The sequence below is a fragment of the Acomys russatus genome, chromosome 1, assembly GCF_903995435.1.
Source record: "Acomys russatus chromosome 1, mAcoRus1.1, whole genome shotgun sequence".
NCBI lineage: Eukaryota > Metazoa > Chordata > Mammalia > Rodentia > Muridae > Acomys > Acomys russatus.
In genome coordinates this window covers 112690592-112718164 of record NC_067137.1, presented here as the reverse complement: position 1 = coordinate 112718164, position 27573 = coordinate 112690592, and the positions used below count along the sequence as shown (strand labels likewise).

Below are 27573 nucleotides of genomic sequence, written 5' to 3'. Positions count from 1 at the left end.
GCCGTACAGCGCGTCTGCATGCTATCTTGAGTGACGAGGTTAGACTCAATATTAAAAGCCGCTCTGTTTTTACTTTCTGATACTCTGTGTCGAGTACAAGTTTGAAAACCCATGGAATAAAAGTGTTTTCAGTCAATGGAGACAGATCAAATGATTTAATTTTTTTTAAAGACCATTTTGCACACTTTTTGATGTTCCATAAAGCTGTAATGAGCAGTGTGTTAGAGCCTAGGTAAATTTGGGCTAGTGTGAATCCCAGACCCGAGAAGTGCTGCCACTTCCCTTACCTCTGAGTACCATCTGAGCTGCTGATGCTTTTACAGCCAGAAATAAATGTCTTTTCTTGCTAGTGTCTAGAACAAAGGCTGTTTAACTCGCTCTTCTTTCCAACTCTAGATTCCAGAGTGCTTGAGGGAGAGTTACCCCAAACCCGATCAACCTTGCTACCTGTATGTGATAGGGATGGTCTTAACTACCCCGCTCCCTGATGAGCTCAACTTCAGGCGGAGGAAGCTCTACCCCCCTGAGGACACCACAAGATGCTTTGGGATCCTGACAGCCAAACCCATACCTCAGGTAAACCCTTCACTGTGGCTGTTGAAAGTGCCACTTAGGACCTGGGGATTGAGTAAAGTAATGCAGTTACAGTACCTGTCGACTGAAGGTGCTTTGCTCTTTTTTTTGGCTAAGATTCCTCACTTTCCTGTGTATACACGCTCTGGAGAGGTCACCATATCCATCGAGCTGAAGAAGTCTGGTTTCACATTGTCTCAACAAATGCTTGAGCTGATTACAAGACTCCACCAGTATATATTCTCACACATTCTTCGGCTTGAAAAGCCTGCCCTAGAGTTTAAACCTACAGGCGCTGAGTCAGCATACTGTGTTCTACCTCTTAATGTTGGTAAGGAGGAGCCTGCTTTCCAGTGGTGGGTTGGCGTAGCTGGACAGTAAGGGTCTTACTGGGGAGTGGGGTCAGTGTGTGTCCTATGAATACTCTTTACTTGGATAGCTGTAGACTCACGTTAGTATACCTTAAATAGGAATCCTACCTGTGTTGTATTTAACATGCTAAAGACATACATTTAACACATCTTTTTCTTCCTTAAGTTGATGGCTCCAGCACTTTGGACATTGACTTTAAATTCATGGAGGATATTGAGAAGTCTGAAGCTCGTATAGGCATTCCCAGCACTAAGTATTCAAAAGAAACACCATTTGTTTTTAAGTTAGAAGATTACCAAGATGCAGTTATCATTCCAAGGTACGTGTTTCAGTGGGAAGGAAAATAGCAGTGGTGCTTGCCTCAAAAGGTGTGCTGATCCCTATGGCTGTGGATGTGGGCAGTGACACCAGCATGGAGAGCTAGCCAAGATAAAGGCATCTTTCCATTCACTTCATTGAAAACCAACCCCCAAAAATCATTGCAGGTGAAAATATTTACTCTGTGAAAAATATTATTTCTTACATAAATAATATTGATAGCCTTTTTAAAAAAATCTCATTTTTTTAGTACCAAAATCTTACTAGAGAATTTCATTGGGAACTGTATTTTGTGCCTTAAGCTTCCACGAGAATTCTTGTCACTAAGCCTGGTGAGGGTAGGAAGAACACCACGTCACAAGAAGGGAATGGAGTCAGGAACCAGTAAATTAAGTCAGAACACTTCACAGAGAGGTAGAGTGCTGGTTGGTTGACTCTGATTTATTTTCATCCATAGCTGTACCTTTGTCCCATTTTAAAGATCTCCCTAGACTATCACTCTGATAGCTAATGTAGTCCATCTTCTGTCAGATACCTAGTGTTGAACATTGTCACATACTAAGGATCTAGTTGGATATTATTAAATTTTCAATTTTGATTGTATTGATTAAGCAAATAGCTGAAGGAACCATTTAGCTTTTCATGTTGTCAAAGGAACAAGAAGAAGAACAAGAGGGCAAAATGGAGAGCCTATTTTACTTAATAAAAGTATAGTTTTTAATCTCAAACTCTTGAAATACAACTTTTGGAATTTAAATTCTCATTAATGTTATTTTCATTTAACTTTTTGCATTCTTAACGAATTGTTTCCATGTTAAAACAATTGTACTTTGAAGACAGTTTACTTACACGAAAGGCAACATGATTGATTTTCTTTATTTCCAGATACCGCAATTTTGATCAGCCGCATCGATTTTATGTAGCTGATGTGTACACTGATCTTACCCCGCTCAGTAAATTCCCTTCCCCCGAGTATGAGACTTTTGCAGAATATTATAAAACAAAGTATAACCTTGACCTGACCAATCTCAACCAGCCACTGCTGGATGTTGACCACACCTCTTCCAGGTAAGAGCTGCAAAGATGACATTAGCTTGCACAGGAGGCCTATTCTCTAGGGGTCAGGGCTACAGGTGCTGCAGGGTCACGGTACCTCGGCCTACCCATGGACTCAGAGATAGAGACCCTTTGCACAAAGACTTCCTGGGTTGTAGAGAACTGTGCTGCAGGAGCTCCTTAGGCAATTTGTAGACATACCAAAGTTGGAATTCCAGTCACTGCGAGGGTGTATTTCATTTGCTTGTTTGATAAAATTGTTCTGACATTTTTGTAGACTTAACCTTTTGACACCTCGGCATTTGAATCAGAAGGGAAAAGCACTTCCTCTAAGCAGTGCTGAAAAGAGGAAAGCCAAATGGGAAAGTCTGCAGAATAAGCAGGTAATGAGTGTAACTAGTGTGACTTTGTATTTTTTGAATTGGTACTTTTATGTTTTGAGGTTATAATTAGATCATTTCCCTCTTCTCTTTCCTCCTTCCAAGCATTCCTATTTACCCTTTCTTGCTCTCTTTCAAATTCATGTCCCCCTTTTTCATTAATTGTTACATACATACATAAATACAACCTACTCAAACTTGACCTATTTTTTTTTCTTGAGGTCTCAATAACATATTATCAAGATAACAATGACTAGTGAATTTCTGGGAAGTCACCATGGATATTGCATTTATTTTGAACATCCATTTGGTAAAAATTGAGTTTTGCTTTTGCCCTTGGTCCATTGATGCATCACGGACTCACCCTCATAAATCACTTTGGTATAAAGGGTTATTTTTAAAAGTTAGACATTACTAGCATTTATGGTTTTCATTATTATTCCATAGTAAGTTGGTCTTTTTACTATTATTTGTATGTGCTTCATATTTACCAGCCTGTATTTATCTTCTTACTCAAAGATACTGGTTCCGGAACTCTGTGCTATACATCCAATCCCAGCATCACTGTGGAGAAAAGCAGTTTGTCTCCCCAGCATCCTTTATCGCCTTCACTGCCTTCTGACTGCAGAGGAACTAAGAGCTCAGACAGCCAGCGATGCTGGCGTGGGAGTCAGATCACTTCCTGCGGATTTTAGGTATGCCTGTGTTGCTGGCCAAAAATTTAATTTGCAACAAAATGGAATTAAGTTAAAAATCTCATTTTCCTTATAATTTCTAAAAGATGAAAAAGAAAATGTGGACATTTAAGATATGAAAAGGAACTGTATTGCTTGTCCCTTAAGTAGGAGCTTGGGCCACTGAACCCTTTGTTCTTGTCAAGTTAGAGAGGCAAGCTCCTGAGACAGAATCATTTCTTCTTTAGTGGTGATGCTGAAATGAGGGTGAAAACAGCAAAGACTTTCTTCTCAAAGACTAATTACATGTTAGTGAGCAGCAGCCTCTGCTTGTTCTAATCTTTATCATTTTTTTTCATGTTAGTCAAGTTCTGTATATCAAAGACATGTTTTACTTAATCACTCAAATTAATTTTGGTTATATAGATGGTTCTAGGGATTGCAAGACCTTTCAATATGATAACGTAAGTAATAGTCGCTCACAGTTATAGCAGTGAGTACTGGATACAGTCTGGAGCACTAGTTTAAACAATACACTCTTGTGGCCATCCTCAGGTAGGATGAATTGGCCATGTTTCCAAGTGCAGAAATCGAGGCACAGAGAGAGTTTGTAAGTTGTATGAAGCTGTTCGCTTGGTTAAGCAGAAAGTTTGTGGTAAGCTGCTGAGTTGGGGTTCCAGGTCGGCAGCAGCCTCCATCTTGGATCCTCTCCAGCAGAGGTCAGAGCAGTAAGCTGTCTGCATTAGAGCTGTGCAGAGTCCCGGTCGTGTTCCTCTAAGCTTGGAAATGTGTTTTTCCTCTTAGGAGGATTTTTTTTAGAGTTGCTTGCTGTGTTTGTAAGATGCTGTTGTTCTAAGCTTACCCTTTGGAGGAGTGATAGAAAGTTATAAAAATGTCTTTGCAGATACCCTAACTTAGACTTCGGGTGGAAAAAATCTATTGATAGCAAATCTTTCATCTCAACTTGTAACTCCTCGTTGGCGGAAAATGATAATTACTGTAAGCACAGCACAATTGTAGTCCCTGAAAATGCTGCACATCAAGGTGCTACTAGAACCTCTTTAGACAACCATGACCAAATGTCTGTGAACTGCAAAAGGTTACCCACCGAGTCACCTGGTAAGCTCCAAATTGACATGTCAACGGATCTTACAGCAATTAATGGTCTTTCTTACAATAAAAATCTTGCCAATGGCAGTTATGATTTAGTTAACAGAGACTTTTGCCAAGGAAATCAGCTGAATTACTTCAAGCAGGAAATACCTGTACAACCAACTACCTCATATCCCATTCAGAATTTATACAATTATGAGAACCAGCCCAAGCCCAGCAATGAATGTACTCTATTGAGTAATAAATACCTTGATGGAAACGCTAACACATCTACCTCAGATGGAAGCCCCGCAGTGTCCACGATGCCTGCTGTGATGAATGCTGTTAATGCACTCAAGGACAGGATGGATTCTGAGCAGAGCCCTTCTGTTGGGTACTCCTCGAGGACTCTTGGCCCTAACCCTGGACTGATTCTTCAGGCTTTGACACTGTCAAATGCTAGTGATGGGTTTAACCTGGAGCGGCTTGAGATGCTTGGCGACTCCTTTTTAAAGCATGCTATCACCACATATCTGTTTTGCACTTACCCTGATGCCCACGAGGGCCGCCTTTCATATATGAGAAGCAAAAAGGTAAGGGACGGTTCTTATTCTGAGCTGTTGCTTCTTCAGAGTGCCTGAAAATGGGGCAAGTTACCAATTGAGATGCCCATGAGTCAATGCAGCTGCTCCTCATTCTAATCCACTAGGGCCAGCCAAGCCCAAGGGGGCGTTGCCCAGTAGCTGACGTGAGAGCTGTGTATCAACAGCACAGCCAGGCTGTGGGGTTGGCCTTCTCTCTTAATAGAAGTTCAGTTTAAAGAAACCTCTTTGTGCAAATGGGTGGAACTCTTAGGCCCTGAGAGGTGGGGAATTGGCAGTGTTTACTGCTCAGGGGTGTGCGCCTCAGCCTTGGTTGTTGAGCCTTTAATGAGGAGAGTGCTATGAACAGCTGTGTGCGTGTGAGTAAGATGCAGTCCCAAGAACTGCACTTCATCCATGTTTCAGGGAGCCAGGCAAGGGAACAGCATCAGGCTTTACCCAGTGTAGACAGTGGTGCCCCATAGTTCTGAGCAGTTACTCCCCAGTCCCAAGGAAGAATAAGTTGTTTTTATTTTCCTACATGTATACGCACAAGCATGTAAGTATGCTCACCTGTGTATTCGGGCTGCAGGTCAACATCAGGTGTCTTCTATCAGTTTCCACCTTACTTTTTGAGGCAGGGCCCCTCTCAGAGCTTGGAATTCACTGATTGAGCTCAACTAGTCAGTAAGCCCCTGGAATCCTGCCTATCTTGTGTGGTTGTCCCCACCAGCACTGGGATCATAGAAAGTACCACTGCCTGGCTTTTATTTTGGTGCCAGGGACCCAAACTCAGGTGTTTGTGCGTGCAGAGCAAGTCCTTTACCCACTGAGATCTGTTTCTAACCTTAGTTCATAAACTTAGTATGGAAGAACAGTCATTAAGGTAAAATATTTAAGTAGCATAAAATATAACAGTTTGACAATTTACAAATCTGCTAATGACCTAACATTGAGAAAGATGGACTGCCTCTTGTGAGTCAGAGAAGGTACTCACAGGAAACCATATAGTGCAACAAAGCTAAGGATCTGCAGAGTGTGGTAGCACTCAGGAGAGAGAGCAGTGACCGTGGGGACTGAGAACCAGCTGAGGGAGGATGCATGCAGAGAATTTGACAGAGGAGGTCGTACGTGGTGTGCGTGCTATAGATACTTTAGAGGAATTCTGAGCAAGATGTTACTGCTAATAGAGCTCTCAATAAAGAGTGATGTGGCACTGGATTTGGTATAGGCTGAAGAGAACAGTCAAGCCAAAAGCACAACAAAAGTAGCTAAAAGGAAGGCACTGAGGTGAGTGGTAATTTCAGAAGAAACAATCATTTTACCTCAGCAAGCTGCTTGTTCTACTAGCCTCTAGCCCCTTTACATAAGTTGTACATGTGGGCATACAGAGAGAAGTGCACAGGCTAATTTGGGTTTTCTTACAACCTAGAGAGGTGCATGTCTTTATATCCCCATTTGGTAGGCAAGCATAGTGAAGCAGGAGAGGCTAACTTGCCCCATAACACACTGCAGCTGGGTGGCAGAGCTGGGATTTAGCACACAGTGTGGCTGTGGGCCTCTTGCTTGTCGTAATCTTGGCAGCTTGCTTCTGAACACCAGACTTGTGAACATTTTACAGAGGACACTTACTCTTTTCTGCAGCCTTTTTGTAGTTAGATGTGACACCATTTTGCAGAGAAGAAACTGATGCCCAGACATTGGGATTAGCTTGTGTCAGGTTTCTCACTAGACCCAGAAATTTAGGAGAGTGTGCCTGAGACTAGAGGCCACACACCTGCTGGCTGCCTTCCCAGTGTTCTTAAGACAGGCCACCGCTGTGATGCCCTGACAACTGTGCTAGCTTGGAATAGTGGGCAGTGACAGTGACAGGTGATGGGAAGAAGACATCGAGGAAGCTCTCAGGTTACTGCAGGAAGGTCATAGTCAGCAAAGGCATTGAAGAAAGAATGCTGGACTCTATTAGGCAAGAAAGATATTACTTTAACATTGCAAAACGTCATCTTTTGCCTGGTGTCAAGGTGTGTTTCGCATGCTCTTCCAGACAGACCCTGACCAGGCTCTGGCTTGCCATTCTCAACACAAGCTTCATGCTCACTGCACAGCTCACTGTCTTTGCTCAAGCCAGCCTTCCCTGGGGCCTGTCCTCATTGCCACCTGCTGGCTCTCTCTCTTGAATTTTGCCTCATACCAAGTTGTATCTTTTCCAGTCCACTGAACATTTCTCTTGACTTGGAACATTCCCCTCCTCTGTTCCCTGTTGCCCTTTTTGTCTTGGGATGCTCTTATATACTGTGGGAAAGGAAGCCGGCATTATGTGCATTGGCTCCATGGTAGACAGTTGGCAAATGTTTTGGCATGTGGTAGTCCCAGGCAGAGCTGTCTGTCTGCTAGTCTGTACACGTTGCAAGGACTGCTTCTCTGTCCCTCTGCATGCTTTTCCCAGACTGCCTGGCCATGCTCTTTGTGGGTACCAGGTGCTGGCTAAGCGGTACCTGAGTTACATAGAAAGGCTCCTGGAGTGTTCCAGTAAGTTTTTAGAAACTGGAATGAGACTGACTGTGTTAGACCCTAGTCTCCAAATGAAAGCTAGACAGAAATGTCATGTTTTAAGTAAATTGGGGAGGTGGAGGAGCCATTGGGGAAAGCAAAAGGACTAGAAGAAGGGTGGTAAAGCTGCCTCAGTGATGCTTTCTCTGTAGAGCCTTGCCTGGATTCACTGTAAACCAGACTGGCCTCAACACTCGCTGAGATCCACCTGCCTCTGCCACCTGAGTGCTAGGATGAAAGATGTGTACCATTATGCCTGGCTACAACACGTGTTCTTTAGCACCTTATTCCAGTGTCTTATTCCTGTACCCACAACAAAAGAACAGTATTTGAGATTGGAGTCACACTGGTTCTTAGATTCCAGAGATACGGTGACAGGACTCACCTTATAGCTTATCCGTCCTTTTACTCATTAAGAATATTGCGACATCTTGAGTTCCCAAATCTTGACATCTTCTGCTCCCAGTTCCACTTGTCATCTTGCATTTCATATCATCAGTCTGTGCTTCAAAACCTTCAAATTGAACTCTTTCTTTGACACGTTCATAACGAATTTGTATTTGTATACATTGGGTTTTTGTGGACTTCATTTTGCATTAAATATTGATTTGTTGATACTGAAGGATAGCCAGTACTTGGAAGTTTAGAGTTGTTGTCACTGTGCACTCCTTTTAATTGATGAACATTTGTGCAATATAAAAGCTTTGGCATAAATTGTACTGGCTTGCCATGTTTTCCAGCCATGACCATTTATGGCCATGTGTGTTTGTGACTCTTTTCTGCCAAAGGTCAGCAACTGTAACCTATATCGCCTTGGCAAGAAGAAGGGGCTGCCCAGCCGCATGGTGGTGTCGATATTTGATCCTCCTGTGAACTGGCTTCCTCCTGGTTATGTCGTAAACCAAGACAAAAGTAATGCCGAGAAATGGGAAAAAGATGAAATGGTAAGCTCTCAGCATCAAGAATTTTTGTTTCTGTTGACTGAAGAATTTTGTTTTTGCCGTGCGTTTACCATGTAGCAGATATTTTATGTGTACTATCTGTGACTTTAGAAATAGTATTGGCTTTGGTGGAGTATAATTTCTGTTACCTCCCTTTTCAGGAGGCATAAAATTTGTTATGTTTCCACTAAAAATAAAATGAGACCCCTCTCAGATTCCTTTATTCTCATGTTACAGTGTCTCCTTAGCTATTTGTTGAAGTGACTTTGCAGTGACCTGTGGCCTCCAGGCTGTGTCTGGAAGAATTCAGCTCAGCACAGACTGCCTTGTGCAGTTCAGGGCTAGCTTGGGACTGTTCCCTCTTGCCAACTGGACAACACTGCCTTGTGGGAGGGTTGCAGTATACTGTAATCCACTTAAGCCTGGCCAGAGAGTTAAGACTCATCTCTGTAGCAGCCAAAGCTTCCTTTGTCTTGTCCTGAAGCCACCAGGGGGCAGCTGGGAGGCTTGTGTGCCCTGCGCTCATGGCTGAGAGAGAGCTGTCGTGGACTTTGAAGTTCCCATCTGTTCGGGCAACTCCGCCTGCCAGGGTTAGTTTGTATTGATGATACATGGGCTCGTGCTACTCCGTTTGTGCTTCAGGTTGATAATGATAACACCATTTCTTTTACGGGCGTCTAAATAGCATCTTCTTCGTGCCTTGTTTCTGATGTTTCTGTCCCAGTAGGTCCCAGTGGTCTGTGAGGCTGCTGTGATGTAGGCCTGTTTGTTGACTGTATTTGTAACCTCAAGTAGGAGTTGACTTACCACAGAAGTGCAACTTAGATGTAAAAACATTAACAGTATTTTTAATGCAAATTAGGTCTGAGGATGACATTTGTTATTAATTTAGATTACACACACACCTTAGTAGAAATGTGTGTAGACTGGTTGAACCTAAGGAAAAGTACTTCATTTCCGTGCAAGCCTCCTTTTCTATCCACATATTTGATCCTTTAGGTAGCAGTGACAGGTAGGGCTTTTCTTGAGTTACGTGTTGCAGTGTGGACTTGTGTTTCTTGTCCTCTGCCGACTCAGCACTGCAGTTCCAAAATGCACTACCGCACTGCTCAGGCCCTCATCTGAATCCTTGCTATACTCACTTACTGGGGAATCACAGAATGGTTTTGGCTTGTGTCCTTCCAGTCTATAACTGGGTTACACTTCAGTCTCTGAGTGCTTCCTAGAAGGGAGGGTGAGGGCAGCTCAAATAGATTGTACTGTTAAGAGATACCTTCTCTTCAAATGTTTCTTGAGCTTTCGAGAGCATTTTTGAAGTATAACCCCTCCTTGTGAAGAGGAAGAGTGTGCACAGTGGCAGGGATAAAAAAGACAGCCCAGGGTCACTGGAGGCAACCGTGTTACAGAGATACAAAGACTTATGTAGAAACTTTGCAATTTAAAAGCTCAGGCTGAATAATTTAAATTTAGTTCATTTTTGTCTTAAGACCCAAATAATGAAGCTGGTGTAGTGGCACGTGCTTTTTCTCCCATCGCCTGGGATGCAGAGGCAGGTGGATCTCCGAGTTTGAGGCCAGCCTCATTTACACAGTGAGTTCCAGGCCACTCAAGGCTGTGCAGTGAAATTTTGTCTCAAACAAAACAAATGGAAATAAATAATAGTCTAAACCTCTCATGTTTTCTTGGAAAAGTCAAAAGGTTTTGACAGGCTATGGTTTCCTGAGATTTGCTGCTTTCTTAGTGTTTTCCTACGTGCATGTCTGTGTACCTTGTAGATGTTGGTACTTGCAAAGGCCAGAAGAGGGTCACCTGCAACTAGCATTACAGATGGTTGTAAGCTGCCGTGTCAGTGCTGGGAGCCCAGATCGTCTGACAAGAGCAGCAGTGTTCCCTGTTGACAGTTTGGTGTTTTCATTTTTCAAAGGGGTTTTTGGTGTGGTTGTTTAGTAGATTGTATGTGATTACATGGTTAGACTTGCTGCTATTTTATTTTTTCAGGCAAATGCAGAGTTTCTATCTCTTTTGAGTTTGGTTTAAAATGAAACCTGTGCCTATTTTAAAATACTTGGGGAAACACTTTGAGAGCATTTTGTCGGATACTTTGGAAAGTTGTTCCAATCAAAGTTGAAGTTTACTTCCCAAGTTGCCCCCAAGGAAAGTGGGGGCGGCTGTCCACGCATGAGTTTGTGTTTATGGCAAAGTAGAGATTGGGCATCTTCTTAGCATCACAGGAAGATTACGTCAGTGCCAAGTCACAGCCCATTATTTAGGTTGTCGTTCACAAACAAGCTTTTGCTGAAGAACTTGCAGTTAGCAAAGTTTTCTGACAGAAGTGGGATTGTTATGGTTTTTGTTAGGGTTAATTTTATTCTATCTTGTCTACTATGGTCTGTTGGCCTGAGCCCCACAGCTCAGAATAGAGGGTGAAAGAATAATTTCCCAAATTCACACCCTCTTTCAGTGGTCACATGTGTTTTTTTTAAGCAAAGCAGTTGAGTTTCACATTGTAGCAAATGTTTTTTGATTTGAAGTGGAAGTAGAGAGAAGAGAGAAACTGTTATAATGCTGCCTGTAGTTCTTAGTGGTGAAGGTTTTTAGAAATAATTTAGTCTGTTTTTATATTATACTCTTAATTGAAAAGATAATGTTCTTTCTACATCTGGAATTTTCTTTTGTCGGTTTGAAAGTCAGCTGTTTTCAAACTCTGTTAGTTAAGTGGAAGGTCTCTGATTGGCACAAGAGGGCTCTTATGTCCTTGCAGAATCGGGTTGACGTTTTGCATGGTGGACATCAATTTTAACTTTATCCATGTTGAGAATTCTTCACTTACAGATTTATACTGGATAAAGGTCATTTTATAACTTAGAAAATGAACATTCAAAGAACATGTTTGACTTTGTTTATATGATTAAATAACTTATTTTATGTTAATTGAAAACAAATGGCCATGATTTTTAAAAGTTGCCTTTTAGTATTTGTGGTTGTCATTTGAAATTATCCATAACCCTTGCTTTTATTGAGTTTCAGCCCCTTTTAAAACAGCAGCTCTGTCTCTCCTCCTTCCCCATCCCCGTTTCAGACAAAAGACTGCTTGCTGGCTAATGGCAAACTGGGTGAGGGCTGTGAGGAGGAGGAGGAGGACCTGACGTGGAGGGCTCCCAAGGAGGAAGCTGAGTATGAAGACGACTTCCTGGAGTATGACCAGGAGCACATCCAGTTCATAGACAGCATGTTAATGGGGTCAGGAGCCTTTGTGAAGAAAATTTCTCTTTCTTCTTTTTCAACCTCTGATTCTGCATATGAGTGGAAAATGCCCAAAAAGTCCTCCTTAGGCAATATGCCGTTCTCCTCAGACCTTGAGGATTTTGACTACAGCTCTTGGGATGCAATGTGCTATCTGGATCCTAGCAAAGCTGTTGAAGAGGATGACTTTGTGGTAGGTTTCTGGAATCCATCAGAAGAAAACTGTGGCGTTGACACAGGGAAGCAGTCCATCTCTTACGACTTGCACACGGAGCAGTGCATTGCCGACAAAAGCATAGCAGATTGTGTGGAGGCCCTGCTGGGCTGCTATTTAACCAGCTGCGGTGAGAGGGCTGCTCAGCTTTTCCTCTGTTCGCTGGGACTGAAGGTGCTCCCAGTCATCAAAAGGACCAGCCCGGAAAAGGCCCTGTACTCTGCTCAGGAGAATGTAAGCAGCCAACAAAAGGGCCTTTCAGAGAGCCGTGCTGCCCCTGCAGCTGCCCTGCGCTCCTCTGCAGGGAAAGACTTGGAGTACGGCTCCTTGAAGATCCCGCCAAGGTGTATGTTTGACCATCCAGATGCAGAGAAAACCCTGAACCACCTGATATCTGGGTTTGAAAATTTTGAGAAGAGAATCGACTACAGATTCAGGAATAAGGCTTACCTTCTGCAGGCTTTCACCCACGCCTCCTACCACTACAACACCATCACTGGTAAGCAGCCCCGGGCCACGCCCTGTCCCCAAGGAGGAGACTTTGTGTCTAGTGCATTGTTCTGGCCTTGCACAAATAAGATCTATGCATGCACAGTCTTAGCTCAGTATGCATGGGTCAGGGAGGGGGCAAAAGGAAGCAGAATTCTTATGGTTTCCAACTGCTGCGGAGTAAGAATGCCTGTGATTGTGACATGGCATCTCACATGATGCATGCTTAGAAATTGAAGCTCGGGAGTTTTGCCGTTTCTTCTCTTGTCCTACCTAAATACCTTTCTTAGGCTCACTCACTCATTGCTTTAGCTTCTTGATTTACTCTTATATTTGGGATGTATTTCCATATCTTTTTGTTGTTCCTAGACAAAAAAGCATCTCTCTTCGGGTCTTTTTAAATCTAAAGATGAGATTAAACAGCCATTCTTCAGGAAGGCCTCATTACTTCCCATTGTGCAGTGTTTTTCTCCTCCTTGACCTGATACCTAAGAGAGTGAGCCCCAGAACCAGTTAGCGTCAGCTTGTGAACCCAGATAATGCACATATCAAGCACATCAAAGCAAAATAAAAAGCTTATAGTTTGGATAGTAAAAACCTGTTTAAGTTAAGGCCGTTCACAGAATATAAACCCTGAACGTGTCGGTCCAAACCAAAGCCTGTTTTTCTTTGTGGAGAGGAAACGGCATGGTTTCTATACATTGCTGGAAAACGTGAAGCCTGGATTCCAGCCTACCTTTTGTCTCCGTGCCAGTTCACCCACTGGATACTCAGGAACAGGTCACTTCTGTCCCAGCCTCAGTTTCCTCAGCTCAGTGGATTCTGTTGATGGCTCTGAGCAAATGAAGGTGCTAGTCTCATCGGTGGCCTTTTTCATTCTGGCCAGCAACCCTTTTTGACTGGGAATTTTACCATAGTGCACAGCTCTTTCTTAGTCCTGTGGTTTGTGTCAGGTTCAGCTTGTCTAGTTTGAGTTGAAGACATGTTTTTCCTGCTGTTATCCCCTGCAACCTGTAGCCTGGAAGTATTAAGGAATTATGCCGTAGATGCATAGCAGAGAGTGGGTGACACACTGCCTTGATAGCAATGTACAAAGAGTGGTGCCCAGTGCCTGCCTGGCTAATATAGCATCCAAGGAAAGAGGTGCTATGACTTGGATTGTATCTGGAAGGTGGCTTTTTCCCCCTCCAAAACAAGCATATTGTTTGGGCGCTGGAAGATTATATGACCTAATTTATGTATAAGAAATATGCTCTCGCCGGGCGTGGTGGCGCACGCCTTTAATCCCAGCACTCGGGAGGCAGAGGCAGGCGGATCGCTGTGAGTTCGAGGCCAGCCTGGTCTACAAAGTGAGTCCAGGATGGCCAAGGCTACACAGAGAAACCCTGTCTCGAAAAACCAAAAAATAAAAAAATAAAAAAATAAATAAAATAAAAAAAAAATAAATAAATTTGTTTAAAAAAAAAAAAAAAGAAATATGCTCTCAATTGCCATTAACCCTTCGAGGTGCATAAGTGAGTATATGTCCAATAATTTCACTGAGAAAGGTAAATGAAAATGTTCCTCTATAGAAGTCTGAAAAGGAGCCTAGGACTGCAACTTTTTCATCAGCTCCCACGCAGACAGTGTGCAGAAGTGCATATGCTCAGGCAAGCTCACCATTGCACTTTGGATCTCTGCACAGATTGTTACCAGCGCTTAGAATTCCTGGGAGATGCGATTTTGGACTACCTCATAACCAAGCACCTTTATGAAGACCCACGGCAGCATTCCCCAGGGGTCCTGACCGACCTGCGCTCTGCCCTGGTCAATAACACCATCTTTGCATCGTTGGCGGTGAAGTATGACTACCACAAGTACTTTAAAGCGGTCTCTCCCGAGCTCTTCCATGTCATTGACGACTTTGTGCAGTTCCAGCTCGAGAAGAATGAGATGCAAGGGATGGACTCTGAGGTTAGTGCTGTTCAAACTGTGAACTTGGTGCTGAGGGAAGCAGCCACCTCCAAGTTTGGGCAGTTTGAGCTCTGACTCCTGGCTGCCCAGAGGGATAGTTGCAGGCCAGGGCCAGAGTACCCACATGCTGCCTGGTGTCTGAGCATAACCGAGACTCACTCAGGTCGGCCCTTAAGACTTGGCTGCCCACTCCATGAACCAAGTGGTCATTCAGGCAAGGAGCCTGGGTTTTCAGCTACCTGAGTGAGGCTCCTACAGCAGGCATAGGGAGTTGTAGAAGTGTGTACGTCCTCCCATGTCCCAAAGTGGCCTAAGCCTCTCTGACATCACAGGATGATCTGTTCCTGTCTTTTCTAAGTGGATCAGGAATATTTGATAGCATCTCAGGTAAGCCTCACAAATGTACACTATTGTTTGAAGTGGGAACTCTGATTGAAAACCAATGGGAGTTTGTAAGCTTTGGGTGCTGGGAGGCAGCTGCTGTTGTTCAGTGCTGCTCAGCCCAGATGTGTGCATGTTGCGCTGCTCTGCAAGCAGGAGTAGTGCTCAGCTCCCTGTGTCCCCTGCACGAGTAGCCGAGGAGCTTTCATTCTAGTAGGGGATGTATTCTCGGCTCACTGTTCTTATTGAAAGTTTTGCAATTGCTTCAAAAGCATTGGAGAATGGTGAACTTGGGACTTCCTATGGGGTGTTGAGCCTGGGCTGAAGCCCTGGCAGCCAAACAGCCCTAGGCTGCCTGTTAGCAGTCACAGCCTGGGCTCAGCCAGCAGTGAGGGCATGAGGGGCCTGTTTCTAGTTTCTTTACAAATAGTTAAGCTCTAAGTTGGAGGAGTTCACTAAAATTAAAATTGTCTTTTGATGCCAGTGAGGCTCGTTAGCATGCTAGCTTTTCTTCTTCATTCTTTTACTGTCCTTTGTGTTAGCAGGTGTAGAAGCTGCAAATATCATCTGCCTTTTCTAACTGAGTGTTGTCCCCACCCCTACCCCCAAGGCAGGGTTTCTCTGTGTAGCCTTGGCTGTGGCTGCCCTGGACTCACAGAGATCGCCTGCCTTTGCCTCCCCAAGTGTTGGGATTACAGGTGTGTATCACCACGCCCGGCTGAGCTTTTTTTTTTTTTTTTTAAGGAAATCTATCTTTCTGTGCCTCAGCTCCTTAGCTGTAAAAAGAGAGTTAAATCTGCCAGGTTTGAAATTTTCTTCATATCACAGAGCCATGGGATATGAGTAACAACGAGCATCTTATAGAAGTCAGCATTTGCATATATTGAATAATTTATGTACAAATTAAGATTTCCCCTTTTTCCTCCATTCTCCATTGTTTTGTTCTTGTTCTTGGAAAATACAAGTTAAAAAAAAGAAAGTTGAAGTTAAGTTGTGCAGTCCTCATGTAGCCAGTGTTAGCATTTGCCAGTATGCTGTTACAGACGGATGTGTTCAATTACGTGTAGAGAGAGGCTGGAGTTCTGCACACTGTATCTGCTCTTTCACTCAGTGCACTGTGTGTTCTGAGTACCGGCTGCATCATGACTTGTGGTGATCACACACTCATCTTGAGATGCCTCATGTCTTTAAATGATCCTTCTAAAGGGATAGTTTAATAGCTTTTAGTTAGGGTGTTTGGTGAGTGTGCGTATGATACATAGGCTTGTATATGCAGTTAGTTGTTGCCAGGGATGGGATTGCAACATTGAAGAATTCTGGGCTGTACATAGATACAGTTTTATTCCACACATCCAAGTATACACTGTGTCAGCGAGGCTATCGTAGTGAGTATATGTGCATGTTTCAGTGACAGGGAGCCTGCAGGGAAAGGCTACAGAAAAAAAATTTCTCAGCTCAAAAAGTGGCAGTCTCTAGCCTGATCCCCACACTCACTCTTGCTCAGGGCTAAGGGAAGCCTGTCCCTAGAAGGGCAGTTATTTGGTTACAGGTTATTTTGACATTTCACGTCTAATTCTGTATTGTTGCACTTAAGTTCTGTTCTAATTAGCAAGTATTTTTTTCCATTTGCTGGGCATCAGTTACTTATTACTTTCCTTTTGTTTTTGCTGAGGTGGCTTTGGAATGCCGCTGCTGTGAGGCAGGCATGCCATGGGTGTTGGTCATTCTTGTTAAATAGTGAAAGACAGCTCAGAGAAGCTAGTCTGTGGAGAGCCTTTGAAAGTGCCCTTTTTCTGACAAGTTACTTCTCTTCAATAGCTTAGGAGATCCGAGGAGGATGAGGAGAAAGAAGAGGATATCGAAGTCCCCAAGGCCATGGGGGACATTTTTGAGTCTCTCGCTGGTGCCATTTATATGGACAGTGGGATGTCTCTGGAGGTGGTCTGGCAGGTGTACTATCCAATGATGCGCCCTCTGATAGGTACAGTGCTGGCTTTTCCCCTTGCTGTATATACGAACAGCATTTAAAATGCTTCTAGGATCCTTAGTCACATTATTTACTCTTTCATTTTGATTATAGAAAAGTTTTCTGCAAATGTGCCTCGTTCTCCAGTGAGAGAGTTGCTCGAGATGGAACCAGAGACTGCCAAGTTTAGGTAAGCAGGGAGTGTGTGTGAAAAAAAACTCAAGAAACTGTAACTTCTGACTCTTGAGAGCGTGTGCACCGACGTGCTGTGACCTGGTTCCCATTTTTGATCTGATTGGCTGTTCTTTTCTTTTTGTTTTTATAAATAGAAGCTGAATAAAGGAGGAAAGAACAGCTTGTGTTGATAGTCTGTGATAAGGCCTGGTGCACAGTTAGCTCATAGGAGGGACTCTCGGCCCGAGAGGGCCAGAGGTGCTGACTGACAGTAATAACAAACGCCTCTAACTTCTAATTCACACTGTCTGGGTTTTTGCAGCCCAGCGGAGAGAACTTACGATGGAAAGGTCAGAGTCACTGTGGAAGTAGTGGGAAAGGGGAAATTTAAAGGTGTCGGCCGGAGCTACAGGATCGCAAAGTCTGCTGCAGCCAGAAGAGCCCTCCGCAGCCTCAAAGCTAACCAGCCTCAGGTTCCTAACAGCTGAAGCCTCCAGACGCACAGGCGGCAAGGCGGTGAACCAGAATCACAGGAACACGTCACAAAGGACGATTCAAATTGACACGGAGCAGAAAAATTGAAGGCAGAATTTAAAGTTTGATAATGAGATAGATAACAGAATAAAACATTTAATATGTGTATAAACTTTTTGGAACTAATTGTAGTTTTAGTTTTTTGCGCAAAAACAATCCTGTCTTCTTTCCCCACTTCTGCTTTGTTTAAATCACAAGAGTGCTTTAAAGCCGGCACTTAGCAAGGTTTTGAAACCATTTTAACATCTTTGGTTTTGTTTTGTCTTGTCTGGTTTTGGTTTTTGCATTTGATTTCTGTTGACTTTGTTTGGTGTTAGGGGCTATGGAGCCTCCCCCTCTAACAGTCCCCAGAACTGGGCAAAGTCCTGACCTCACAGTCGTCCTCCACACCAGAACCTGTCCTGTAGCAGTTGTCAAGCCCAACAGAAGGGATTCTGACAGAAGCACCAGTGCTGGGGGGTTGGGGGTGGGGGAGGAAGGCAGGGTGGATGCCAGGTCGCTGATGCACTTCATAGTAAGGGACAATTTTGAGTCAGTGTTGACTGCTGAGTCAAGGCCAGGTTTTCTGATCCTCACAGTGCTGCATAGAGGGTTCTTGCCTTAAAAGTAGAGACTTGATAGTTTTTTCTTTCTGGTCTTTTGGGAACAGAATATTTTGCCTTCCCTTTATCTTATGCATTGGATGAGATGGGGTGACAGCTCACTAGGGCACCTGCAACAAAATGATTGCAGGTAGGATTTCTGTCACACATGTACTGAAGACAGTCTAAAGCCAGAGTGAGTAGTATGGATTTTTAAAACATTGTTACAGACAGCATATGTGGCTAGATGCCCAGTTTTCCTCAGAACTTCTTGCCGGGTGGTCCCAGTGTTAGACATGCTTGCCCAGCCGGCCATTGTTCTCAGAGTGACCGTGAGATGCAGTACAGTAGAGATGCCACAGATTTGTACTGGAGCTGAGGCCCACTTAGGCAGTGGAGAGGGTACCTCTTCCTGTTCCTGTCCATGGCCAATTGTTGCCAGTGTCACCGAAGCTGTCCTGTCAATACCATGGGGTCAGCACTGAGGCGGAGACGGCCAGTACTGACACACCTGGGTACAAGTCACTGGTTTAGGTAAGCTAGCTTATTAGTTCCATCTCAGAATGAACGAAGCTAAAGCTGGTGAGGTATTTGCTGAAGCTTCTTGGTTAGACTTGTAGGCCCCCTTCTCTTACCCACCAAGCTTTCCCTCCCTTCGTGTGCATTTTCCCAGTTGGTGCTATGTTTATGTATCATGCTTGAAGTTTAATTTTTTGCACTGTGACTATAATACCTCTTAATTTACACTTTAAAAATGCTATATGGGTTGGCCATGCCCTCCCACCAACGTTCAGTAGAGGTTTGCTGCAATTTGCCGATTATGCTTGAAGTTTCAGGCAGCTGAGCCAGGGTGGCTCCTACTTCCCACACATCCTCCTGAGACTGATGCTTTGTGTAATGCTGCACTTAGGTTTAATTCACCATTGGTTTCACTGTGCAACCTCCACCCGCACGAGACGCCCATGTGGATGTGAACACACAGCCCCGCTTTCTAAGGAACCCCAAGAGAAGGAGATATGAACTTCTCCAGGATATTTTCACTGCTACTCATTTTAAACTGAAACTTTAAACTTAAATTGAGATCTAAATTATTGAGTTGAGTTTTGGGTAAAATTAATTTGGGTGACTCATTTTGACTATTTAATTCTGATTTGAGAATGTAGTTGTCTGCTTCATTTAAAACACCCCACTCATGTACACACACAAACCTTACTGCAAGGCATCATAGCAAGTTCAGACCAGGTGACCTTTTGAATGTTGTAGCTATAACTTGTCCAGTCAGACAGTAAGGTAGGGTGGGATTTGGGGAGATGGAGTTGTTGTCTTATCACAGTCCCTTAGTAATTTTGCATTTATGTTGTGGGGTGCTCTTGCATCCTGGCACCAAAATCAGATTGTTTCACAATTTAATTCCTGGTGGGAGAAAACTGCCTCAATGTATTTTGTAACCATAGAAGAGTATTTTTTTGTTACTATTGAAAAGTTAGATTTGATTAGATCATCCATTTCTCAGGGCTCAAATTTCCTGCCATTATTCAGAATGTTTTATCAACGGCAAACTTGAGCTGATATTTTTTTTTTTTTTCTTGTTGTTGGATAAAAAGTACCTGATAATTAAGTTGACTCACAATTTGAAGCGTTCTGTGACTCGCCCAGAGACCAAGTTGGAAAAGTGAAGAGTATGAGTTAGAGCCACGCAGTGATCGGGAGTGCTGTTGTGCCAGGAGCTTCCTCCGGTCTCTCTGCTTGAAAGGCTTTGCATGTCAGAGAAAAGTTGCTCTGTCCCCTCGCTTGGTGACTTTGTGTGCCTCCTCTGCCAGTGTCACAGAAAGAGGATAGAATGGCCAGTGCTTGTGAGGAGGAAGCAGCCGCCGAAGGGCCTGCGGCTGCACGGGAGCTCGTTGGGCACTGCAGTGTCAAGATGTCCTGTGTTCTGTTCTGCAGCACAGGGAAGGGCAGTGCCAGGCACGTGCCACCTGCCTTCCAGGGACTCATGCTTCACCCAGGGGAGGGGACATGCTTGGGCCTTGCCGTAGCTCTGATTTGAGAATATGCTGTGATGCCTGCAGCATGTCAGCACACTTAAAATATTTTATCTGTGGCATTTTTTTTCCCTCTGTAAAGTGAAAGCATGGCAGAAATTTGTTGACTGAACACTTAATTATGCTTTTAAATGTTTTGGTTACTTTTTTTCATTTATATTATGTGAAACGATTAAATTTAGAATGACCTCTGTCTAACACCCCTATAATTATCCTTGAAAATACTGATGTTTTTATTTTCTTGACAGTAGTCCACCCTCAGAAAGATGCAGACACACTGTCTAATTAGCAGGGATTTGAAGCTGCCTTGCTTCTCCCGTTCAGTTCCTGCTAACCTGCAGCTACTGGATAGTGGCTGCAGCGCAGCATGCAGAGAAGAGTGAAAAACCTGCAGCTACCCATTTTGCTCGTAGGGCCTGTTGATGTGAAACTCTTCTTGCTCGGGGAAAGCACCTAGTCCTTCTGCACACACTTACACTAGCACACCGAGGCCTTGGCCCCTTTATTTCACAGACCCTGAGCTGAGCCAGCTTTGTGTCTGCAGCAGCACTCAGGTTTGCTGTGTCTCCTCTGTGCTTAATTTAACAACATCCAAGAACCTAGTTTCCCACCTGCTGATTACTTTTCTGGGATTTAACTATTTCTCAATAAGTTTTGTATTTTATATTGTACATGAGACATGTTTGAGACCAAGGATAGTTAAAATGATTGTAAAAGTGGTGTGTCTGGCATGGAGACCGTGTGTTGTCTGTGCACTAGCAGGGAAAATGGTCGCCTCAAACTAACTTGCATATATTATTATTTTTTCTTGTCTGTTTTTCTTTGAGAAACAACCACAGACAGTTTAAATGCCATAGATGCCCCCAGGATTCTCCTTGCTGTTGGTTTCATAGCAGAGTGCAGAGGTGACTGGGAAGAGCACATCTGCCTTTTCTTCTGTAAATAAAGGGAAATGACTAGCGAAGTCAGATCGACAGCTCTGCTGACAATAAACTATGGCCATCACATGCTGCAGCTTTTTAAAGAAATGTGTAGTCTGTGCACAGCTATCACACTGCAGATTTGCAGTCAGCACCTTATGGATCACAGTTACCTTTAGTTGGTTTTTTGTTTGTTTTGTTTTTTCTTTTTAATAATTGTAGCCAATAAAGTTATGGTCTGTTCACTTTGTGTCTTTTTATCCTCTTTTTTTTTTTTTTTTTTTTTTTTTTTTTTTTTTCATTTTAGCATTTTTACTTAATGCAGTGTGAACAGTTAAGCTGTGGTAGCCAAAGTGGTCTTTCAAGGTTTCCATTGCATAGAGAAGCTCGTGCGTTGCATATTTTAATAAGCTTGTGCTAAGTGCTGCTTCATGGTCTCCTGAGAAATGACAAAGAACCGCTGTTTTTTTAAGGCCCGTGTACTAGCGGTGTGCTTTGCTGAAATGCCACCATAATGATTGGTGTCTTCCAACTCCTGGATTGTCTGTGGTATGGCTGATGTGTTCCTTATTGAATTAGGTTATTTTGAAACAAAATGGACAGAATGTTCACCTCCAGATCCTTAGGCCACATTTCCAGCGTTAGTGTTAAGTGAAAATTTTATTAGTTTGAGCTTTTAACATTTCCAAACGTCAGTAACGTGAAGGGAGTCTCCAGGCTGTGAGGAGACGGTAAGTGGCTAAGATGAAGTCCAGTCAACCAGTTATCACACATGTGCGTATCCAGCTTTCCCCACGCCCCGGGTTCTGAACTCTCAAGTCAAGAAAGCACCGAGAGTCAACTTCTAGAACTGGTACAAGACGTGGCCAGCTGAGTAGCCTCCGCCGCCACACTGGTGTGTGTGTCCAAAGGCTTTACCTTGGGGGCTGTAATGGGCACCACAAGATGCATAGCAGTGCCTGAGCTGCTCAGCCTCCAGCAGTCCTGCCGTGGAGGCTGCGTGGGCCTCGAGGACTTAAAAGCTAACTGCTTGTGGGCCTCTGATGAGTAAGCTGTAGAGGAGGACTGGGTGTCAGGCCTGTGCTGAAGTCCACACTTAGATTCTGTTGCCTGACAGGATCGTGAGAAAAGCAGCTTCCAGAAGGCGTGGTGTGTGCTGGGTGGGGTAGTGGAGAAGGCCTGGCTTGTGCACCGGGTGGCCAGCTAGCTTACCTGGGTTTAGTGTAAAGGAGGAGTCCTGTGAGACATCAGGCTTGGTGTGTTCCTAAGCCCCTCTCAAATACTACTTACGTACAGCACCCACAGCTGTGGCCTGAAAAAGCACTGAGAAGGGACCTGTGAGCTTGAGGTAAGTGTGGGTCTGATCAAATCCCCTGAAACTGAGCAGAGTAAATCTGTCAAGAATTCTAACCAAGAACTGACTAATGCAAGTAGGTGAGGCACAGGTGGTTGACAGATGGGAGAGGAGTGAGGGTAGTGGTTCTTCACATGCACACTTCAGGTCCAAAGTGCAGACTACATGCATGTTCATACATGGGCATATATGTGCACCTCACAGCAGAAAGCATGACCCATGATGCTATTCTATTGTAGCCTAGCAACTCAGCTTCTTTTGCAGAAGGTAGAGTGGTGTTTAGCATACAAATAGAATCTAGCTAGGAAGTCACTAGCTGGTGAGGTGGGGCTAGTCCCATCTCCAAATGTTCTCTGGCATTTCTGAGAAATTAATTTCGGCGAGCTGCTCACACCCAACATTCTGTTTGGCTGTGTTTTGAAGACTGGCTTGGTTACATCTTTACTTCCCTTGGTGCATACGTAAATCTGCCCTGTGGAATGGGGATGAGTGGACGCTAGAGATTTCAACACATGTGATACGGCAACATGAATTTAAAACATTGCTGCTATGTTAACGGCATTTGGGCAGTCGTGAGTGAAATGAATTAGTGTTCTTCGCAGGACTTCTCAGGCTTAGGCCTGCCTGAGTGCACTGAGTCTCAGAGAGGGCTGCACTTCGTGAGTTGTTTTGACCACTGAGACCTTCACAGTTGTACTCTCAGGGACATCCTGAGCCATGTCTTTAGGACATGACTAGCAAGGTCGAACACATCTCCGAGGGACTTTGGGACCCTGCTCTGATCCTGTTGCACCAGAAAGTGGCTAGCTGCCCTGCAATTGGGCTAGAAAGGGACCCATTTCTGGTGTAGGGAGCCATCATGAAGCAGAAGGTCTACTAAATATGTTTTATATACAAACCAGTCTCCCTGCATCTACACATTGGCCTCTGCTTGTCACAGAGAAGAATGTAACAGTGACCCACGAAAGTCTCCCACAGAAGAACTGTACCTGACCCAGCTCACAATCAAGGTCCCACTCTGCAGCTTCCAGGAGGCCCATCTGTGTATTGCCAGGTGTAACTGAGACTTCCCACCCTAGCCCCCTAGCCTTCTGCAGCTCTGGATGCTGCCTCCCATGCTCAACCCCTCCTCAGCTGGGGCCACCGCTCTGGGCCCTCATCAACACCCAGTGTCCTACTAGCACCGTCTCATCACACATCTGTCTGATCTGTGACGCAGAGAACGCCTACCCAGGGTTCTAGCCTTTGAGCTGTATGCAGCTGAAATGCAGTACTATCATTGCTTGATGGTCTCCATTGCCTCTGGGACGATGCATCATAGGGGGAGCAGGACAATTCCCCACTTAGTAGATTTGGTTTTGTTGCCAAGAGAATTGAGAAGTGATTCTGAGCATTGGTGTGTCGCAGGCTTAGGAATAGAGTAGCACTTCATGACTAGTTGGATACAAGATGTGTACAACTGAGCCAGGGGAGTCTGGACAGATGCTTCTCCCTTTTCCTTGGCTGCTAAGTAGCTCAGTTCCCCTCTTCAAAGCTCCGGAGACAGCAGAAGTAACACGGATGCTCCTGACCTGGTCATAGGCAGTCACAGCCCGTGGGAAAAAGAAGCTATAGCCAAATCAATAGACACTGCCATATGGGAACAAAGCAGTTTTAGGGGTAGCCGCTTCTCATTTTCCTGTGGTCCCCATTCTAGCCTCCGCCCTGTCCTGGAGCAACATCAAGGTTGCTGCTCTGTTGCCATGGATTCCTCAGGGAGTGAGTCTGGCCAGCAGACAAGCACAAAGGTTGGTCTTAGCAGCTACCGAGCTGTCAGGAGCTGGTTGTTGTGGGTGAGCTGAGCAGTCCTGATACAGACTGCATCCCTCAGGCTCTGCTGGACCTTCACACACTTGCTTCTGCTGCTCTGTCTCTGTGGGGGCGTGTGTGAAATGGGTGCATTCCAAACTTGTGGTGACAGCAGGTCTGGTCCTCCACCCACCCCCACCCCCCTACCCCCGTGCTTCAGAGGTTCTGTGCTCTCAGCTTTCTGATCTACCTCAAGCAGTAGAGGCCATGGACTTCATAGGCAAGAGTTTGAACTCTGGCGGGGGATGGGGGGAGGTTGTTGCTGTTTGGGTGTCTTTCTGTTTTTGTTGTGCCTTGAGAGCTGTAAGGTCACTTTGGATTTTGTTTGGTCATTGGGTCTGCGTGGGAGTGTGCTTGTGTGTGCATTAGCGTGTGTGTGAAGGCTGAGGGAAAGCTGAGGTGTCATTCTTCAGGCCCTGCCTTCCTGTTTTGAGACAAGGTCTCTCATAGAGCTGGGCTTTGCTAGGCAGCATAGTCTGGTCCCCAAGGCTCTGCCTCCACCTCCCCAGCACTGGGGTAATAAGCATTTTTGCATGGTTGCATGACAAGTACTTGACTAACAATAGCCTTCTCCGCGGCCCTTGGTGGTTAGTTTTTAAATTCTGTTCACCTATTCTGGTATGATGGGCTGAGTCAGTGTCTCCAATAAAGCAGAGTGCCCGTTTGTGGTCTTGGTTATTAAATAGAAGATGGAGTCTTTCCAGAACTGGAGCTCTCACAGACCACTGTTGGTAAAGGGGAGGTGCTGACGGCCAGCCAGAATCGCTGTGTCACTAAAATATCTGAGGCCCGTACATGTCCCAGGGCACCCTGACTAACCCTCTAGGGATCCAGAGAGAGCTAGTCAGTAGGGAACATGAAAGTCCTGTCTGGGGGAGCCATGCTGGGCTGCTCTTCAGTCCTGGGCCTCTGAGGGTTCTGTCCCCTTGTCTGTACAGTGGAGTTGGCCCAGGAGGCACACACAGTTGATATGGACTGAATGCCAGAAGGCTAGAGCATAAAGGGCACAAGGTGTCTTGGTCCGTGTTCTGTGGCTATGAAGAAACCCCAATGCCTCGGCAGCGCGTATGAAAGAAAACATTTTCACTGGGGCTGGCTTACAGTTTCAGAGGTTTAGTTCATTGTCAATATGGCAGGAAGCATGGCGACAAGCAGGCAGCCATGGTGCTGGAGAAGGACCCGAGACTTCTACATCTGGATCCGAAGGCAGCAGGAAGAGAGAAAGAGTGGGCCTGGCTCGAGCATTTGAAACCCCAAAGCCCACCCCCCACTGACACACTTCCTCCGACAAGGCCACACCCACTCCGACAAGTTCCACCTCCTAATCCCAAATGGCCAAGCATCCAAATCCATGAGCCTATGAGGGCCATTCCCAGTCAAACCACTACACAGGAAGTGAGACATGTTCTGAGGAACTTGACACAGTAGGTAACGGGCACAGTGCATGAGTGCCATCATCTCTTTACAGGCTGTTCACTAGTCTTCAACGAGGTGGGCCTGAGGGCAAGCCTGCAGGGGATTCCGTTAGCTGATGTGGGAAGGCCCATTTTAACTGTGAGTGGGGCCATTCCTTGGTCATAGGGCTCTGGACTGAATAAAATACCAGCAATAAGCAGGGCCCTTAAGCTTGCTCATTTGTCTTCTGCTTCTTGACGGTGGACGCCATGTGACCAGCTGCTTCAAGCTCCTGCCTGCCGTGATGGACTGTTACACTTGAACTGTGAGCCAGAAAGAGACCTTTGCCTGTGAGCGGCTTTTCCCAACACATTTTAACATAGCAAGAAGAACAGATATTAAAACACATTTCAGAAGAAAAGCTAGGCACATTCTCAAGATGCCAGCTCTGATAGGAGAAAGACCTAACTCCCCCCCCCCCCCCCCAGCCAGGATTGGGGGTTAAATCTAGGACCTTATGTATGCTAGGCAAGAGCTCTGTCACTGAGGGGCAAAAATGGCCCTAAACCCTAAATATTTTTGGAGAATACTTTAAAGGTCCTTGATCACTGAAAATCTTCAAAGTTAATTTCCACGTTTCAACCCAATGTTGCACTTTCAGTGTGGACAGCTGCACATTCCTTCAGCTCTGACGATGGCCTTTCTAGTCTACCGTCTTTGCAGGCTACAGTTGAAAGCTGTGTTTTCTTAGGGAAATCTCTCTCCCTCTTGCAGTTCTGTGTTCCCCTGATGTAAGATGGGTGCCACAGGCCAGCGATTCATAACGTAGTTGGAATATCTGAGTGTAGCCTCAGATTCTGCCTTTAGAAGACATTTCCCTGGGCACCCCACAGTGTGGCCGACTGGGCGCAGCTCTGAATGGATACTGATCTGAGCGGAGGCCTGTTGCTCTCCTGTCCCCTCAGCTGCCTCAATTCGAACTGATCTTCTGATTGAGCTTTTCCAACAGTACTGTTTAGAGACAGAGCTCAGACAGGACACTAACCTTTTACACTGCGAGGACATGAACCTGTGAGGGCTAACCCCCTTGGTGCTCCATACCTCCTCCTTGGCCCAGGTGCCATTTCTGTACTGTGTCCCAGATGCTGTATGCTGGTCCACACCACTCCCTTTCCCAGGTATGTATGTCACACACCAGTGTAGCAGCAGGGCCTCATAATGAGGGGTTTGAACACCTCACTATGAATTATAACAGGGAACCCAGGGAAGGGCAGAAGGTATTTGAGATCCTCTGGGACCAAATGTGAGCTATTACCAAAACGAGACTTTGCTTAATAGGGGATAAATCTTGATATTGTTAAGTTTAATATAGTTTGATGGTTGTAAATCCAGAGAATCTACCTAAGGAATTTGCTGTGTGCTGCTTTTATAAAATATTTGGTCAGGTGTTTTTTTTTTTTTTTAAGGTATAGCTTTTCTCATAAGGTGTTAATTTTTGTGGGCTGCCTGTTCGAGGCCTTTAAAAAGGAAAAGATATTTGTTTTAGAGAACACAGTGACAGCCAAATCAAGAAGTAGATTATTTATAGAAATGTCTTTAAGAACGAGAGGCCTTAAAGCAATGTGATGTTTAGATTGCCATATGAGGAGGGAGTCCGTACGTGGGGCCGAGAAACAGCTTCAGTGTGCTCACTGGTCAGGAAGCTGGGCGTCCTTCACTCCACATGTGTCTGTTTTCTGTTGCCACATAACAAGCCTCCATGCTCAGTGGCTCAGAATATACTTATGTCAGCTCACATTCTAGAGCCTCCAAAAGCTGTACTCAAGGTTCCCCTGGAGTGAAGGGCTCACCCGAGCTCTGGCTGTACTGGTACCCCATGGCTGCTGCCAGTCAGCATGCAGATGAGGGGGCACCACTGCTTACCTCCCACAAGAACACTGCA

The 27573-nt window shown here is 44.8% G+C and overlaps 1 protein-coding gene across 5 annotated transcripts in view; it reads left to right on the top strand.

Moving 5' to 3' along the window:
* Window positions 1-19250, top strand: part of Dicer1 (dicer 1, ribonuclease III) — a 70805-nt gene extending 51555 nt beyond the window's left edge. For all 5 annotated transcript variants that reach the window (XM_051150918.1, XM_051150924.1, XM_051150941.1 and 2 more), the window contains 13 exons: window positions 397-576; window positions 691-904; window positions 1111-1264; window positions 2149-2331; window positions 2597-2702; window positions 3219-3394; window positions 4278-5058; window positions 8385-8540; window positions 11617-12493; window positions 14168-14436; window positions 16636-16798; window positions 16898-16973; window positions 17280-19250. In XM_051150918.1, the coding sequence (XP_051006875.1) occupies window positions 397-576; window positions 691-904; window positions 1111-1264; window positions 2149-2331; window positions 2597-2702; window positions 3219-3394; window positions 4278-5058; window positions 8385-8540; window positions 11617-12493; window positions 14168-14436; window positions 16636-16798; window positions 16898-16973; window positions 17280-17445 (3501 nt within the window). In that variant the 3' untranslated portion in view covers window positions 17446-19250. The remainder of the gene's footprint in view (window positions 1-396; window positions 577-690; window positions 905-1110; window positions 1265-2148; window positions 2332-2596; window positions 2703-3218; window positions 3395-4277; window positions 5059-8384; window positions 8541-11616; window positions 12494-14167; window positions 14437-16635; window positions 16799-16897; window positions 16974-17279) is intronic.
* The last annotated feature ends 8323 nt before the right edge of the window (window positions 19251-27573 follow it).